The sequence below is a fragment of the Melozone crissalis genome, unplaced genomic scaffold, assembly GCF_028551555.1.
Source record: "Melozone crissalis strain CALT ecotype California unplaced genomic scaffold, PUWL_Pcris_2 ptg000005l_1, whole genome shotgun sequence".
In the NCBI taxonomy this organism is placed as follows: domain Eukaryota; kingdom Metazoa; phylum Chordata; class Aves; order Passeriformes; family Passerellidae; genus Melozone; species Melozone crissalis.
This window is the reverse complement of record NW_026535783.1, coordinates 26,829,881-26,845,088: the sequence shown is the minus strand read 5'-3', so window position 1 is coordinate 26,845,088 and position 15,208 is coordinate 26,829,881. Positions and strand designations below refer to the sequence as shown.

At 39.0% G+C, this 15,208-nt stretch overlaps 1 protein-coding gene across 1 annotated transcript in view; it reads left to right on the top strand.

The window, feature by feature from the left end:
* The window catches only part of DGKQ (diacylglycerol kinase theta), a 90,871-nt gene that overhangs the window by 55,329 nt on the left and 20,334 nt on the right, over window positions 1–15,208 (top strand). Inside the window, exons 11-17 of the mRNA XM_054289341.1 lie at window positions 905–1,128; window positions 1,967–2,057; window positions 4,187–4,241; window positions 5,393–5,454; window positions 5,720–5,870; window positions 6,655–6,693; window positions 8,370–8,485. Coding sequence (XP_054145316.1) covers window positions 905–1,128; window positions 1,967–2,057; window positions 4,187–4,241; window positions 5,393–5,454; window positions 5,720–5,870; window positions 6,655–6,693; window positions 8,370–8,485 — 738 coding nt within the window. The remainder of the gene's footprint in view (window positions 1–904; window positions 1,129–1,966; window positions 2,058–4,186; window positions 4,242–5,392; window positions 5,455–5,719; window positions 5,871–6,654; window positions 6,694–8,369; window positions 8,486–15,208) is intronic.

The following is a 15,208-nucleotide window of genomic DNA, read 5'->3' as shown; positions in this document are numbered from 1 at the left end:
GTGCTGTGAGAGATAAATCCCAGAGGGGGAACAGGGTGGTTCACAATAAAATTGTGCATGGTGAGGTCTTAGAGTCGTACAGACTTGGCAAAGAAGTCTGAAGAATGGACTACATCAGAATTTTGACAATATAAAGCTCTAAAGATCGTTAGGATTTTTTTATCTTGATACTTTGCTCAAAATCAACTAGAGTTTTGCAAAAGGTTTGTAGTGTTCTGCATGTCAAAGATCTTTAGGAAAAAACTATGTACAGGACTGAAAGCACTTTTATTTAGGAGTGCTACTTGCCTTTCAAGCACATTTTACCAGGCTGGCACTTTTAATGCCAGAGAAGAAGAATACAAGTTCTTACAAGTGAGCTGTATTGACTGCAGCATCTGTGCTAGCAGAGGTGCTGCAGGCATGTGCCCATTGTAGGTGTAAAATTTCTGTGTGCATCCTGCAAAGACAGCCCTTCCCTTGCCTCTTCACAGGTGTATGGGTTGTGGCTGAGACGCTCACTAATTTTTGGCATCCCTTAGTGCAAGAAGACTGAATAGGCAGAGTTGTGTTCAATCAAGTGTAATTTATCATTTTCCTTGTGGACTAAATTTTACATGCATGAATGTAGATTTCTTTGACCTGGATTTTTACATTTGGTCTTAAAATGACTATTACTTGCCAAAAGTGATTGTGTTCAAATACATGGATATCTCAAGCTTTCTTTTTTCATGTTAACTGAAATTTGTTTTCAAAACTTCACTCTTGTTTTGATTTTTTTGCCATTGCTATGTATACACTCCTCTGAGGTTAGAACATGCATTCAATTTTCATTTCATAAATCGGGTATTTATAATATCTATGGCTGTATAGGTATTAATGGTGTCTTTTCAAGTAAATGTTAATTTATCTTGCTGTGTTTTAGGAGGCTGCTTTGAGGGCGTACTACATAAATGATGACCAGCAGGAGTATGAGCTTCAGACCTTTACACAGCAGGTGCTGCTCTCTGATGATGTTATCAACAGGAATGATGCTGCAGAGGACAGCAACTTGGGCTCAGTATTCCGAGAATCTGTTCCTGAAGCCTGGATCATCAGAGCCAAAACAAAGGATGAAGAAGTGATCAGAATTTATCCTGCCTGGCTAAAGTGAGTATTTTCCTTCTTGATCACAAGGTTATTCTGCTTGACTACATTTGTCCTCTGTAGTCTAACCCTGTTTGCTGTAATTATTGAAGCTGCAGAACTCTAACAGAGAGTGCAGTTTCTTTCTCTATTTCAGGATTCTTGTGTTCATTTTTCTGAATGGGTAGTGTGCATAACATTCATTTCCATGGATGGAAACCCTTGGGTTTCTTTACATGTGTGGAACATACAGTGCAACTTATGCAGTTCTCTTATCATGTGTTTGGTTGGAAAGATGCAACTTTACATTTACTACATCTGCAAACAAATTATGACATACACATCACTTGAAAAATTAGTGGATTTTTTTGAAGAAATGTGTTGTAGGAAGAACTACAGTGTAACTTCCCATGTGAGATGAGGAAGAAGAAAATTATATTAAAAAAAAAAAAAAAACCCAACAGCTATACAACTTACCACTGAGACAGTATGAATTTTAAGCATATTTAGTAGGGGAAATAAAATGGTCTGGACCTGCTAATTTCTGAAGACTTGGGGGATAAAATTTAACCAAAATTTAACCATGTGTTTATTTTGCTGTTGTAACTGCATTGACAAGTTTTATTAAAAACTGGCAGCTTATCTTTGTGATTAGGAAGAAGCTAATCTTTAGTGCTACAATTGTAATTAGCTGGTCCTTGAGATGAAAGTGTTTTCTTGTCTGTGGTGCTGATACCACATCTACCATGAGTCTCGGTGAACAACTTTCTTCAACTAATGTAAATATGTTTGAGAAAAAGCTACACTTTGTTTAAAAAGGTACACACAGGATAGATCCTAAAATAAGTATTTTTCTCCTTAGGGTGGGAATGGCATATGTTTCTCTACGAGTAAATAAGGATAGCACTGTGCAGTCTGTGATCAAAGAAGTGCTCCCATTACTTGGAAGGCAGGTAAGTGAAAGATCTTAATCACATCCATATACCACCTGAGTGACCCTGAAAGTATGTATTTTTCTCTTCAGAAAAATTACAGCCCCTTAATTTGCAGTTATTACAAATATTTTTAGCGTTTGGTAGATGATCTTTTTTGACCGATATGCTACTAAAAGCTTAACACAATCTTCAGGGTAGGTAGGCACTGCTGACTCATATTAAACTTGCCACTGACCCAATCTCTGAGGTCTTATTCCACAGGGCTGCTCTCCAGCTCTCGTCCCCCTGTTTGTATTTTTAACCAGGATTACCCCGTCCCAGCTTGAGAACCTGGCAGTAGCTCTTGCTAAAAATTTCATGTGGTTGGTGATTGCCCAGTTCTCTGGTGCATCCACATCTCCCCTTAAGGGTCCCCTACCTTTGAGGGAGTCCACAGTTCCTCCTAGCTTAGTATCTTCAGGAAACTCACAATGCATTTGATTTCTTCATCCAGACAATTTATAAAAACATTAAAGAGCACTGCAGAAATTTTCTTCATAATGTGGCAAGCAGCATCTCTGTAGCCCCCAAGGGATGCAAGGAAGGACTCAAGGTTGAAATGGCACCCACGTTCTTTACTGTCTGGATTGCTTCCCACATCACTGGAAAATTCTAGATACATCTCGTAGTCTTGTACATGCTTTCCTTGAAAGATAATCTCTTTTCAATCTGCCTGTCCTTCTTAGGGTTGGTGCCAAAACTGCATGACTTTCAGGAAACATTAGTAGACTTTGCTAGCATGCCAAGCCATTGGCAGGCCCAGCCTCCCCAGTGTGGACACACAAAGCTGTAGCGTGCACATTTTAGTCAGCACCTGGGGCTTGTGAGCGCACCAGCAGATCAGCACAGTTCCACTGCTCCAGGGCACAGCACAGTCACAGAGAGTGACTGCTGCCCTTTGTGGTTATTCACAGGGCACGTAAGAACATGCTTGTGACTAGCTCTCTGCAGTTAGTGATGATCATACATCTGTCTGGGTGTATCTAGCTGTGTAAAGCATGCAGCTTGTTTTGGCTGCAGGATACTTCCAGGATTTGTTGTCAGTCCATTTCCTCAAGTGCTCTGGACCTTTTAACAAAATAGGAGCAACCATGTCCAAAGTGTTGCCTCATCTGAAAAAAAGCAGCTGTCAAACAGTATAGTTGGAAATTCCATTAGGGAAAAATCTTCACACCTGTGTATTGGGCAGCTACATATATGCTTTAAGAGACTTAATTCTTTGGATCAATTGAAATATCTCCAGTAGTGGTATTTTTTAAATGCTCTACTTGTTTCTCTGTATAAACATGCACATACAGGAAATCTTTTTAATATCCAGAATTTGCTTGTGCTCCAAGTTGCTTTCATCAAATATCAGGCAAAGTACATGTAGGGAGTTGAGGGTTTTAACAGCCCCATCTTGCTTTATGTGTCATGTTAATTCATGACACATAGAGCAAGATCATTTGTCTCTTGAGTCTCAAGGCCAAAATTTGAAACCCTTCCTCTGAATGTCCTTCAATCCTGAATATTGTGTGTTCACAGGGTTTCAGTTATTGTTGTAAATGGTAAAGCTCTTGGCTGTGCCAGCCCTTCTGGTCCAGCTGCAAAAGGGACTTGAGTGGTCCCTCACAATGGCTTGGAGAAGAACTTTTGTTCCATCAGAGCTGGAGTGTCCCAGGAGGTGGGGAATGGTCAAGCCTGCTTTTGCCAAGCTTGCTCCTGGGCAGTCTTCTCCAAGAGCAGGCTCATTCCCAGTCCTGCATGCTTCCTCTGGAAGAACACTCAGGAAATACTCCAGATGAGCTAGCTGCTCATTGCTGAAGCAGGAATGGGATTAACTGTGCTGTACAGGTGTCCCTTCACAATGTGGCTGTGAGAATGCCAATGTTTTTAGGAGCATGGGAGCATGATGCTATGAGTGTGTAAAATAAAGATTATTCCTGTCTTGGAAGGAGTTGGTTGGAGGAAGAACATCATGGTTGATTTTAAAAGATTTAATTTTTTTAAAATGCTTCATTTTCTGTGCTGTGTTATACACTATGGACAGGATATAACACACAATAATGTAACATCTGGCAAAAGTATGTCGGTCAGAAGCTGCATTTACGTGCTGTATCTTTTGGCAGACGGAGTGCCTCCAGAATTTCAAATTGGTGGAAGTGCTTATGGGCAGTAAGCAAGGTAAGTGAAGGAGCAGTGGCCAAAGACACATCTGATATCTGTGAGTTTTTTCCCCCATTCTAACAGTCACAGTTCATGTTCTACAATAAAAAACACAAATGAGAATAAACTTCATGGTGATGTTGAAATACTTAATCAGAAGTGATGCTGATTCTTTTCAGTCCTGTGTGTCCTGTGGGAATAAGGTTCCTCTTCATTATTACATAAAAACTCATTTGTAGTTTCTGGTGGGTATTGATACTTTTGCCCTCTTTTGAGGAACTACTTTTAACTGACATTTAATTTTCTTAATTGCAGTTGTTTATTAAAGATTAATTCTAAAGTTCAAATTACTTCTTTCCTCCTGACACAGCCCCTGAAGAAGAGTAAGTTTGAGCCCTAAGACAGTCCAAGAAACATGTTTGTGTGTTAGGAAGAATAGAAATCTGCAGTTCTAGCATTGCTCAAGTGTTTTGTGATCCTGCACGAGCTAGGCTGGTGTTCTCCAAGTTAACATACCTTTGTGCTTCGGTATTTGTAAGGTTGCATGGAGAAATAAAGACCTTGAAGTAGTCTAATGTTCTGGCCACAGCTGAATAAATATCTTGGTAGTTCAAATACTGTCTTGATGCTTTGCTTTATTTGCAGGCATTATTGGGAAGTTGTTTCATAAGGCTGTTGTAGCTTTGTGAATGTCATAACCTTGGTTGGTTTCTGGTGCTCTGTTTTAAAGGATCATTTGCTACCTTACATTCACTGGAAGTTGTTAGAATTGTTTTAATTGTTGATTAAAACAATTGTTTTAATATTTTGATAAAACTCATACGTTGGGTTTTGTTGTACTTGTTAGGAAATAGTTTGAAAGTCTTATGTCAAACTGTTAGATTATTACCAAAGTACTGCTTGTCTTTTGAGGGGTTCAGACTGTTTCTGCCCTTTTTAAAGGAGGGTGGTATTTAAGAATGCTGGAAAAAGTCAAATTGTTCCAAGCACCTATGTGTTTTTATTGTTGGATAAGATGTAGCTCATGTCTGCGTGGTCCTTTATGAGAAAATTAGTTGTATGCCGAGCTCTACTTTTCCCCTAATTTTTCTTCTTTTTGTTTTTGTGTAATTAAGCCTGATAATAATTTACATGCTTTCTAACATGATGAATGTTCTTGCCCTCTCCAGTTCAGCGCATGGTCTTGGACAACCAGGAACCAATTCTTAACAGACTCAAGGACATAAGAAAGGTAAATCTGAAAAAGAAACATGATTTTTTTTTTTTGTTTTAGCAACTATGGAGTCCCCTTTCTTACAGAAAAAGTGAGTCATTGGTTACCCCCTAAGCAGGCTCAAGGGTAGAGAAGCTAAGTGTTTGAACTGAAGTTTTGTTTCTGTTCCTGACATTCTCTAGGCATAGAGGACATGATTGCTAAGTGCAGAACTATTTTGGATTTTGCCTCACAGTGTCTTTTTGCCAACTGTCATATCATTTATTTTCCTTTATTTTGGTAGACTTCAATACGTCAGATGAATCAAACAAGATTTTACATTGTGGAAAACAGTAAATCCATTGTACAAGTAAATTTATTTGTTAGTGGCCTTCCACCTCAGCTTTCCCCTGAAGAATACACAAATATTCTCAAGGAAGAATTAGCTATCAAAAGTAAGTAAACAGAACAAACTTTAATAGCATCAATATAATTCTAACCTCTTCTGGCCTGATTTAAAAAAACTCATTCTGCCTTTTACTCTCACATGGGCTTTTTTAATAATTTTAACATGCACACAGTACAGAATAATAATTACGTTACTCTAGTTATAAGTGACTACACCTTTTCTTTTTTCTTTTTGTTATGTTTGTATGAAAAGGCATCACTTTTTAGAAGAATTACACATACCTTAAACTGTCTACTGTGTACAGAATATCTCTTGCCTTTTTTAGCCTCTGACAGTTTTTGTGTGGGCTGTTCTCCATGTTAGTCATGAGCTCTGTGCCCCATCATGGAGAAGTATGAGCAGTGTGTGCGCACACATATTGACAAACACTCAGGGAAAAGAATTTATTTTTCTTTTTCAAAGAAGTGCAATTGAATTTTCATAATAATACTCCTTAAACCAATACTTTCTATAAACAATGTCAGGAATGTGTCATATTGTTTTGTTGCAGGAAACAAAGCATTTTTCCCAATTTGCTTTTATATCACTTCAAGAGGAATTAAACTTGAAATGCCAGAAAGAATTCTTAGTCACCTTTTATGAAAATCAGTTTAGCTGTTCTTACTTGCAAAGTAAACATGAGAGGAAAAGTGTTAGCTGGAGGTTCTCCCTGTATTTGTATAACTTTTAATATTTATTTATGTTATATTTATGTAACTTTTTAAAATACTTTAAATATTTACTCTAAATGTACCCAAGGTTTTATGTGTTTATATTTTTACCCTTTGCAGCAAATGTAGTATCTGTGAGTCATGTTTATCAAGCACAAGGTAAGCATTAAAATTCTTGGTCTTGCAAACAATGTCTATGTTCAAAACTGCAGTCTAATACTAGAGGCTGGAAGCTCAGAGTATGTTAATCTTAATGCATAAGCAAAAAGCCCTTCAGGTAAAATGCAACGCATTGTATTTATGAAGAGCAGTGGATTAGTGTTACCTTATTAAAAAAAAGTTAAAGGGTTGGCTGCGTGCCTTGTGTACCAGAAGGCAGTAATATTATAGATTAGTTATAAAAATTAGTTTTGAAGTTGCACTTCAACTGAATAATCTAACACAACAGAACTGTTAAAAATTGTTCAAGTGAAGGATTTTTAATCTCTTTGACTTTGAGAGTACTAAAATTTGGTGCTGCTTTTGGTCTCAATGGGACTGTTTCATAGTCGCTGTTTCCTAGCAGTGTTAAGAGCTAGAGTTCAGTGGCTGAAAGTTGAAGAAAATAAATACATTCATCCTTTGAGCTGTTTCTTTGCTTTTGGTGTATGAATTTTATTTCAGCAAGATCGGAGAAGCCATGGGGCTTCTGACAGCTGGAGCAGCAGTGGCTCTGGGCAGCTTTAGTGCAGTGGTCAGGTGGAGATCGGCATTTGGTAAAAATTTAAAGTGTGGAATTTTTTCTTCTCTATATTTAGGTGTCTATAGTTGAGATGTTTCACATCCTTTGGCAGGCTTATCTTCCACATGTCTGCTAAATGGATCTTTCTATAGCATGCTTTTGAAGACTGATGTGTGCTTCCTTTGGGTTATTTGCTGTCTCCACATGACTAATTGATACTGATTGATTTTGATCTTTGCATAGGAAAAGCTGTAAAGCTTTCAGATGTACCTTCTCCTTTCCATATTTGTCAGTGGTCAATACTTGGTTTTGTGATACTCGTCCCGTGTCACAGCATTATTATACCAAATTTACATGCATGTGCTTTTTAGATGTTTCTGCTTGTATGTGATTTTTATTGCCACTTTCTTCTTATGATTGTATTTTTGTGGTTCTCATAACTTCCTAACTCTCCCAGTTTGTCACAGCCAGGTTATGTTACCAGCCTACATCTCATGTACTGTCCATTTTGCATTTTTGTCTTCCTGCCCTGTTTTCCTCCTCACCAAATATCTTACTTTACACTAACTTGTCAGTATTTATTTTGTCTTTTCTCTTTTGTCTTCCCTTCTTACCCAGCTTCTCCATTCAGAACCTAAGTGAACATAAAGATCTAAACTTGATTATCAGCCCAAATATTTGCTTGCAGTAATTCTTACTGAGATATTGTTAATGAATAGAACTACTGGATTTTTAATAATTGGATACTAAATGAAACCTGATACCTCTGTCACTTGTACACGATGAGAACAGAATGTTGGTAATGATGAAGAGTGTGCAAATAGGCCCTACCCCTGAAGCTCAAAGGAAATCTTTAAATATGCATTAGTTCTGTGCTGCAATTCTTGTCTTCAAGTTGCTTTGCTTTTACAAAAATCTGAGGGTAGGAAGGAAGGTTTGAAAACATAACAATACAATTCAGCTGATAACAAATGACTACAGAATAAGTTTTGCTGAATAATGGCCTCAGTAGACTGAGTAAACTTTTGCTGTAATATGAGTCTTATTTTCTAACAATAATAATAGAAAATAATAAAAGTATTTCTTTAAAAATATTTCTGATGCCTCTTTACAGGTGCTGTTGTACTCCAAATTTCATGTTTTTCTGAAGCTGAAAGAATATATATGCTAGTTAAAGATACTGTTGTCAATGACAAGCCTCTGAATGCTGTGGTGATTCCTGCAGTTATGGTAAGAGACAGGTTTGAATTTAAAGAATGTCTTTAAAAGAAAAAAAACTACTGCCTTAAAACTCTTTCTGCTAGAACTAAGTGAAAACATGTTTTATTCAAATAGGCCATACTATAAGTAGTGTGACCAAAAAAACCAACCAACTTCAGAGCCTGTACTTCATGTATATGATATATTCAGTGAGTTAAGTAATTTGTCCTGGTATTGTTCAGCTGTCAATCTACAGCTGCCTAACTGTACAACTATAAAGAAGAGGAAAACAAATTCTCTTTGTTTCTTTCAACGATCAAAATGTTAAATGGGGTTTCAGTTTCAGCTGGTATGTCTTAAAATGCTTACAAACTTTGGTATGGGAGCTAAATGTTGTTTCCTCATTAACTGTGAGGTAAAACACTTCTGCTTATTTTCACAGTGATATTATCTTCATTTCCCCCATTCTGTAGCAGAGGCAGTTTGACCTTGTTTACCCCTTGAGGATCTCAGAAGAACATAGTCTTCTGAAAGACTTAGTGCGAGAGTCCTTTCACAAATTCAGGCCTGATTCTGATTTGTTCTTGTTGTTACTAATCACTTTCATGTGAATCAGTTTGTTTAATAATAGGTTTCATGTTAATAAAGTGAGTCAATGTGAGAAGAGTAAAATGATTAACTGAGTGAAGTGATATTTTTAACCAGGATTATGTAGGTTCTGTCCAAAAAAGAGTGTTGCCGTAGTTACACAACACCTCAGCAGAAAGAATCTTGCAATTACTATCTTTTTGGAAGTGCATTATGGCAAGCAAAGTGTGAGTCCTGGTTTGACTTCTTGGAACATCACAGAAGGCCAAAAAAATTACATTTTTAGTGGGAATTATGAAATAGCTTTATATAGGAGGGTATCAAGTTCAATGGCCATAGTTGCTTATTCGCATACCTGCTTTCACTGTTTAAAAATGAGTCCTACACTTGTCAAGACTTTCTGAAGGCAAAATTATGTTTTTTATATGGGTAGATACTAGTGGTAGTGCTCACATGCAGCTGGGAAAATCAAAAGTTGCACCCCCTCCTAAAAAACTGAGAGCCTTATTCCTATGTGTGTATAGGAATTACATTCTGTGAAGTTCTTAGAAATCAAGGCCTCCTTGTCCAGACTAGGTTTCAGATTGCCTATTGTGAGAAACAGAAAGCAGGATGTATTTTTGGATAGCTGTTTTAGGTGTATTTTAGGCAAATCCATGATGAGCCTATAATTGTTGCCTGCGGTGTGAAGTTGAACATACTCCACTCTGTTGATTACATATGTCTGTTTTCCTGACACTGGATATGTTTGAAGAGAACTTCTTGATGCCAGGAGAATGTGGACATTGCTATCTCTTATCTGATGCAAGATATTTTTTAGAAACTCCAGTTCAGGGGACTGTTAGCAATTAATTTCTAATACATAAGCAGGAGAGAGGGGCTGTACACCAGCACAAACATTGTGTTTCCATTTCAGCATGTGTTGTTTATATTTCAAGTGTTGTTTTTTGTATGATTGTCCACCCAGCTTATGCCATTTACTAATTACCCAGGGCAGACTAATTGCTGATCAACATCTTTACTTTGGGTAGCGGTTGAACTAGATGATCTCCCGCAGTTGATCTTCCAACCCAGACTATCTTTTTAGCCTATGATAATATTAGTCTTTGTTTATATGTGTATTGATTTAAACACAGTACCAGGAAATACACCGGAACTGAGACAATACTAAATTTACACTATGTTTGACATTTCTTTTGTGAGTGAAATACAAAGAAATTGGGAATGAAGGGCTAATAATTTTTCCAAATTGCCAGTTAAATTAAAGAAAATCCCAACCAACAAAAAAACAACAAACCAAAATATCCCTTCTTAAAAATTGGTAAAAGCACAGAAGTATTGGTGGTTAGCAGGTTGCTAGTCTTATTTTTCTAAGGTGAGATTTGCTTACTCAGTGTCTGACATAAGGAGGAGGCATGGTTCAAGTCTGGCATGCTCAGGTCTACCTGAGGCAATTCACCCTCTGATTCCCATTACTGAGAATTCTGAGCATGGAATCAGTTTGCATAAGCTGCTTATTAGAAAGTCAAACAGTTAGTGTTATCAGATGTGTTGATCTGTTCTGCTGTTTCAGACCTTTAGGAATTTAATCAAACACTTTTTCATTTCACAGTATTCAAATAAATGAAAATACTCTCTCCACTGGAGTATGAAAAAAAAAAGTGCAGTAATTATAAACCTGTTTAGCTGCTGTGTGTAAGGAACTTTTGGGACAGTTTGGTTTCACTCTTTGGTATCAATTCAAGGTGAAAGACATTGCAGGACTAAATCTTTCAGTTCAGAACTAATTTAACAGAACTTCTTTTGCAGCACAGGCAAGCAAGGAAGTCAGCAGAAGTTGTTTTAGGCCAAAATCACTACAGGTTTTTGTGGCTTTATCAGGAATGCCTTTTGCTAGTGGAGTGCCCTCTGATAATCTGCATTTTTATTTGTTAAGAGTAGCAGGAAAATGTGTAGAAGGTTCCCAAATAGATGAAACTTTCCATTTCATTCATTCTACTAAATCCTCACAAAAATATTTACATCTTAAAAGCATCCTAGTTAAATGAGCATTTTAGCCGAAACATGAGTGGCTGCTTTTCACCCTTCTGAAAGGGTTGTCAGCTTTTTCACCTTTTGCTGGAAGGGTTTTCAAGGATTGGAATGGAGTGCCCCGGGAAGCAGTGGGGTCCCCAATCCCTGGAGGTGTTCAGAATGTGACTGGACATGGCACTTAGTGCTGCGGTCTAGTCAACAAGTGGTATTCGGTCAAAGGTTGGAATTGATGATTTTACAGGTCTTTTTCCAACTTTTATGAGTCTGTGATTCTTCCATTTCTGCTATATGCCAAAAAAATAAAGAAAAGCCTTATGGGTTGACCCAGCTGTTGCTCCAGTAGTGTTGTGACACCTTGCACATAATTTCTCATCAGAAAGTGGGTCCTTTCTGGCCAGGGTGGAGAAAACTTGTGCTTGAGGCATTGTGAGTCCTTGCACATGGAAGATGCTGCTGGCAGGCATTGGCCAATGTTGAATTCTACTTGTCAGAGATATCTGCAGTTCCTGCAGACAGCCCACTGCCCGGGAAGATGTGCTGTGGTTGTCACACTGGTAGGGCTGGTGGCACAGAACGCCTTGTTCTGCTTTGTTGTGAGATGTGATTACACAGTACAGTCAATGGGAAGGAGATTAGCATGGATAATAAACATCTTGCCCCAGTTTAAAGCTGTGTTGTGCTACTCCTGACAAATTAAGCAATTCACAGTGATTGTCAGAGTGTCTAAGTCATGCAGCCTCCTTCAGCTGTCTGTAAGAAAGGAGCAATAAATTCCTTCCTGAATGCCAGCCAACACAAAACCCTTCTGCAGATTTCACTCCTCAAGCACAGCACTGAAGCCAGGGCTAAAGGGGGAAGGGTGTCCTCGGGCTGTGAGTCACATACTCTCTTCTGCCCAGTAACAAACTCACTCCTCTGTCCCCAGTGGGGCTTTATTAAAGAACTTTTAAAAATTTAGCAGCTATAAAGTGTTACCCTTGTGGCTGTCTGTGATTGTAACAAAGAGTGTGCTCTTGAGAAGGCACAGCACCCTGCACTACTGTACAAACTATTAAGAGATTTTAATTCTTACCAAAAATAATTGTTTTCTTAAAAGCTGGCCATTATCTGGGGATTTAGCAATGTTTCTTACTCCTTTACGCTTAATGAAGAGTTGTGATGGGAAGCAAGTTCACTGTAAGGACAAGCACTTTCTTGAAATAATCTTTTTATTCTGGATGGCTGCATCTAAATGGGTTTAGTTAAGAATTCATATTGGAAGTTACCTTAACAAAGGTGGGTTTGTAGTAGGACTATTAACTTTACACTACATACAGATTTTTTATTAGCTCCAGGCATTTTCTGTAGCTGCTTGTGAATCGTAGTAGCATTCAGGGTGTATATTTAACTGGTTTGGGGGTTTTTAGGTATAGTATTGACACTTGATAAGAAATATAGTTGGCAATTTACAGTAAATACTATTTGCAAGAATTTATGTTACTTGGGTAAGATCTTAGACAACTTTACAAAACACAGCTGTCCTTTTGAATGCCTTAGAGTGTACCATGTTTCAGCAATAGTTGTGATTCCCTTATGTTGCCTTTGAATTATTTCAGTTACTTGGTTTTAAACCCAGTGTATTAGAACGTGCCTCTAAAAGCAAGTAATATAAATCATGTGTTCAGTATGTCACTTCTAAATGTCCCAAACCAGTAATTTTAGAAACTGATTTCCTGAAGAAGAGAAGATAATCAAATGTTCTTACATTCAAGTAAGGTATTTGTTAGGCTCCAGAGCCGGGCTGGTTTCTTTGCTCTTCTTTGAAAAAGTTTTTGTCACTTCGAGCTGCAGAACTTTGTGGTTTTTTTCTTTATTACACTGTTAGCCCCCTTTTTTTAAACCTCACAAGTTTCCAGGCATTATACCAAGCCTGAGATTTCAGGTTGCTAGTTTTGTTCAGAAAGTTGAAATGGCTGGAGATAAATTTATGTATTTAAAAAGCTCTGAAGAGGAAGAAATGGGAAGTGGACAGGAGAGAGGGTAGGGTAGAGTAAAAGCCGGATAAAGAGTGCTGGAAAGGAACAATGTGCTCTGTTACCCCATGGGAGATGCTGTTTCCTTTCAGAGTGCTCTGCCTTCTGTTACTCATGGGATTTAACCCCATGCAGCACTACAGGCTGGGTAGAGTGGCTGGAAAGCATCCCAGCACCAAAGGGGATGCTGGAGATGCTGGTCAACATCTGGCTGAACATGAGTCAGGAGTGTGCCCAGGTGGCCTTCTTGGCATCCTGGCCTGTATCAGCAATAGTGTGGCCAGCAGGACCAGGACAGTGATTGTTCCCCTGTACCCAGCACTGGTGAGGCCAAACCTTGTGTGCTGTGTCCACTTCTGGGGCCCTCACTTCTAAAAGGACGTTGATGTGCTGGTGTGTGTCCAGAGAAGGGCACAAGGCTCATGAAAGGACCAGAAAACATGTCTTATGAGAACTAGCTGAGGGAGCTGGAATTGTTTAGTGTCCTGAAGAGGAGGCTCAGGGCTGACCCCATTGCTCTCTAAAACTCCCTGAAGGGAGGGTGCAGCGAGCTGGGAGTCAGTCTCTCCTGCTGGGCCTGCAGTGAGAGGACAGGAGGAAATGGCCTCTGAGATACAGGAGATTCAGGTTAGATATTAGGGGGAAAAAAATTATCACTGTCAGGGTGGTAAGGCATTGGAACAGGTTGCCCAGGAAGGTCACCATTCCTGCTGGTGTTTAAGAGGCTGGTGTTTTTGGATCTGATGGTGATGTGGTTGAGTGGTTCAGGTGTTATAATGGCAGTGCTGGGTGGGAGGTTGGACTTGATGATCCTAAAGTTGTCTTCCAAGCTTGATGATTCTGTGATTATCAAAAGACAATTCCAAGTGGGATGTGGCAGATGATGGTACAGGAACTGACAGAGTAACAAGATGGCCTTTGCTTCTGAAAACACCAGATCTCTGCTTACTCTTCCATTAATGCTTGAGTGGCTCAAGGGGATGAAATCCACGTGTCTCTTTGGGATGCATGGATCTTTGAGCTGTTGACTTAATACCTTTTGTGACGGTGGCATGCATTATGTTCCATAGACTTCCTTTGCTGCCTACAAATATCCTTTCCATGTGCTTAACAGAAATGAATATATTACCCTTATTATGTGTTGGGCATGCTTTGAGTAATTGCTTCCCCCTTTCCAATAAGGCCTGAGTGTAGAGGCCAAAGGTGTTTTGACTTCAGTTGTCCGTCTAGCATGAAGGTGGTCCCTTTGGAGAGAGCTGTGTGTACAGCTTTCAGCCTCTTTAGCATCAACCTACTTCTTTTGTCTGCAGTGGATCCTTTCCAGTAAAATAAAGCATGAGGTTCTTTTGGCTGTTTGTCCCCCAAAACAGCTCTTGTTTGGCTCATTTGTTTTTCAAGAAAACAGATAAAGTTTGAAAAAGTGAATGTCTTGTAGAATCTGAAGGATGAGTAAAGAAGGGATCAGTGTGTGCCTGCTTCACCAGCTTTAATACCTGCTTAGTGTTCCTCTTCTCAATGTGTTTTCTCTTTATCAAGAGACGAGTCACACTGGATGACAGAGCACATTTCTCATGCAGACAGTGTTAGAGGAGAAGTATTTTTATATGTTTGTCAGCATCTTGACACATCTGGCAGGGTGTGACTTGTAGAGGATTAGCACCCAGCTCTTCTAAGAACAGAAAATGAGAAGAAATCTCCCAAGTACTGTGAAGACCCAGACAATCATTTGTTTGTGATGTGCCTAAATCAGGTCACAGGTGTGGGGTGTCTCAATGTCGGACTCCATTTTTCATCCCTACAAATATAACTCATAAATTTGACCCGATTTCTCTGTTGTTCGCCTCAGATCATGGTCTCTGGTGGTTGCTCACAGGCAGCAGCTGAAAGGCTTTCTGGGTGCCGCCTCCTCCCGTCTGTAGCTGTTGGTATCTCTCCACATGCTTGCATGCTGCAGTCATGCTGCTGCCTCACCGACCCCTGAATCATTCTTGTCTAAATTGACTTATATTTAGCACTGTTGTTCTGTTCCCTGAATCCATCCGGTCAGCTGCGTGACAAATTGCTGTTCCCTGAATGCTGTCCAATTTGTAAATAACAATTACCACAACTTAGGGACCAT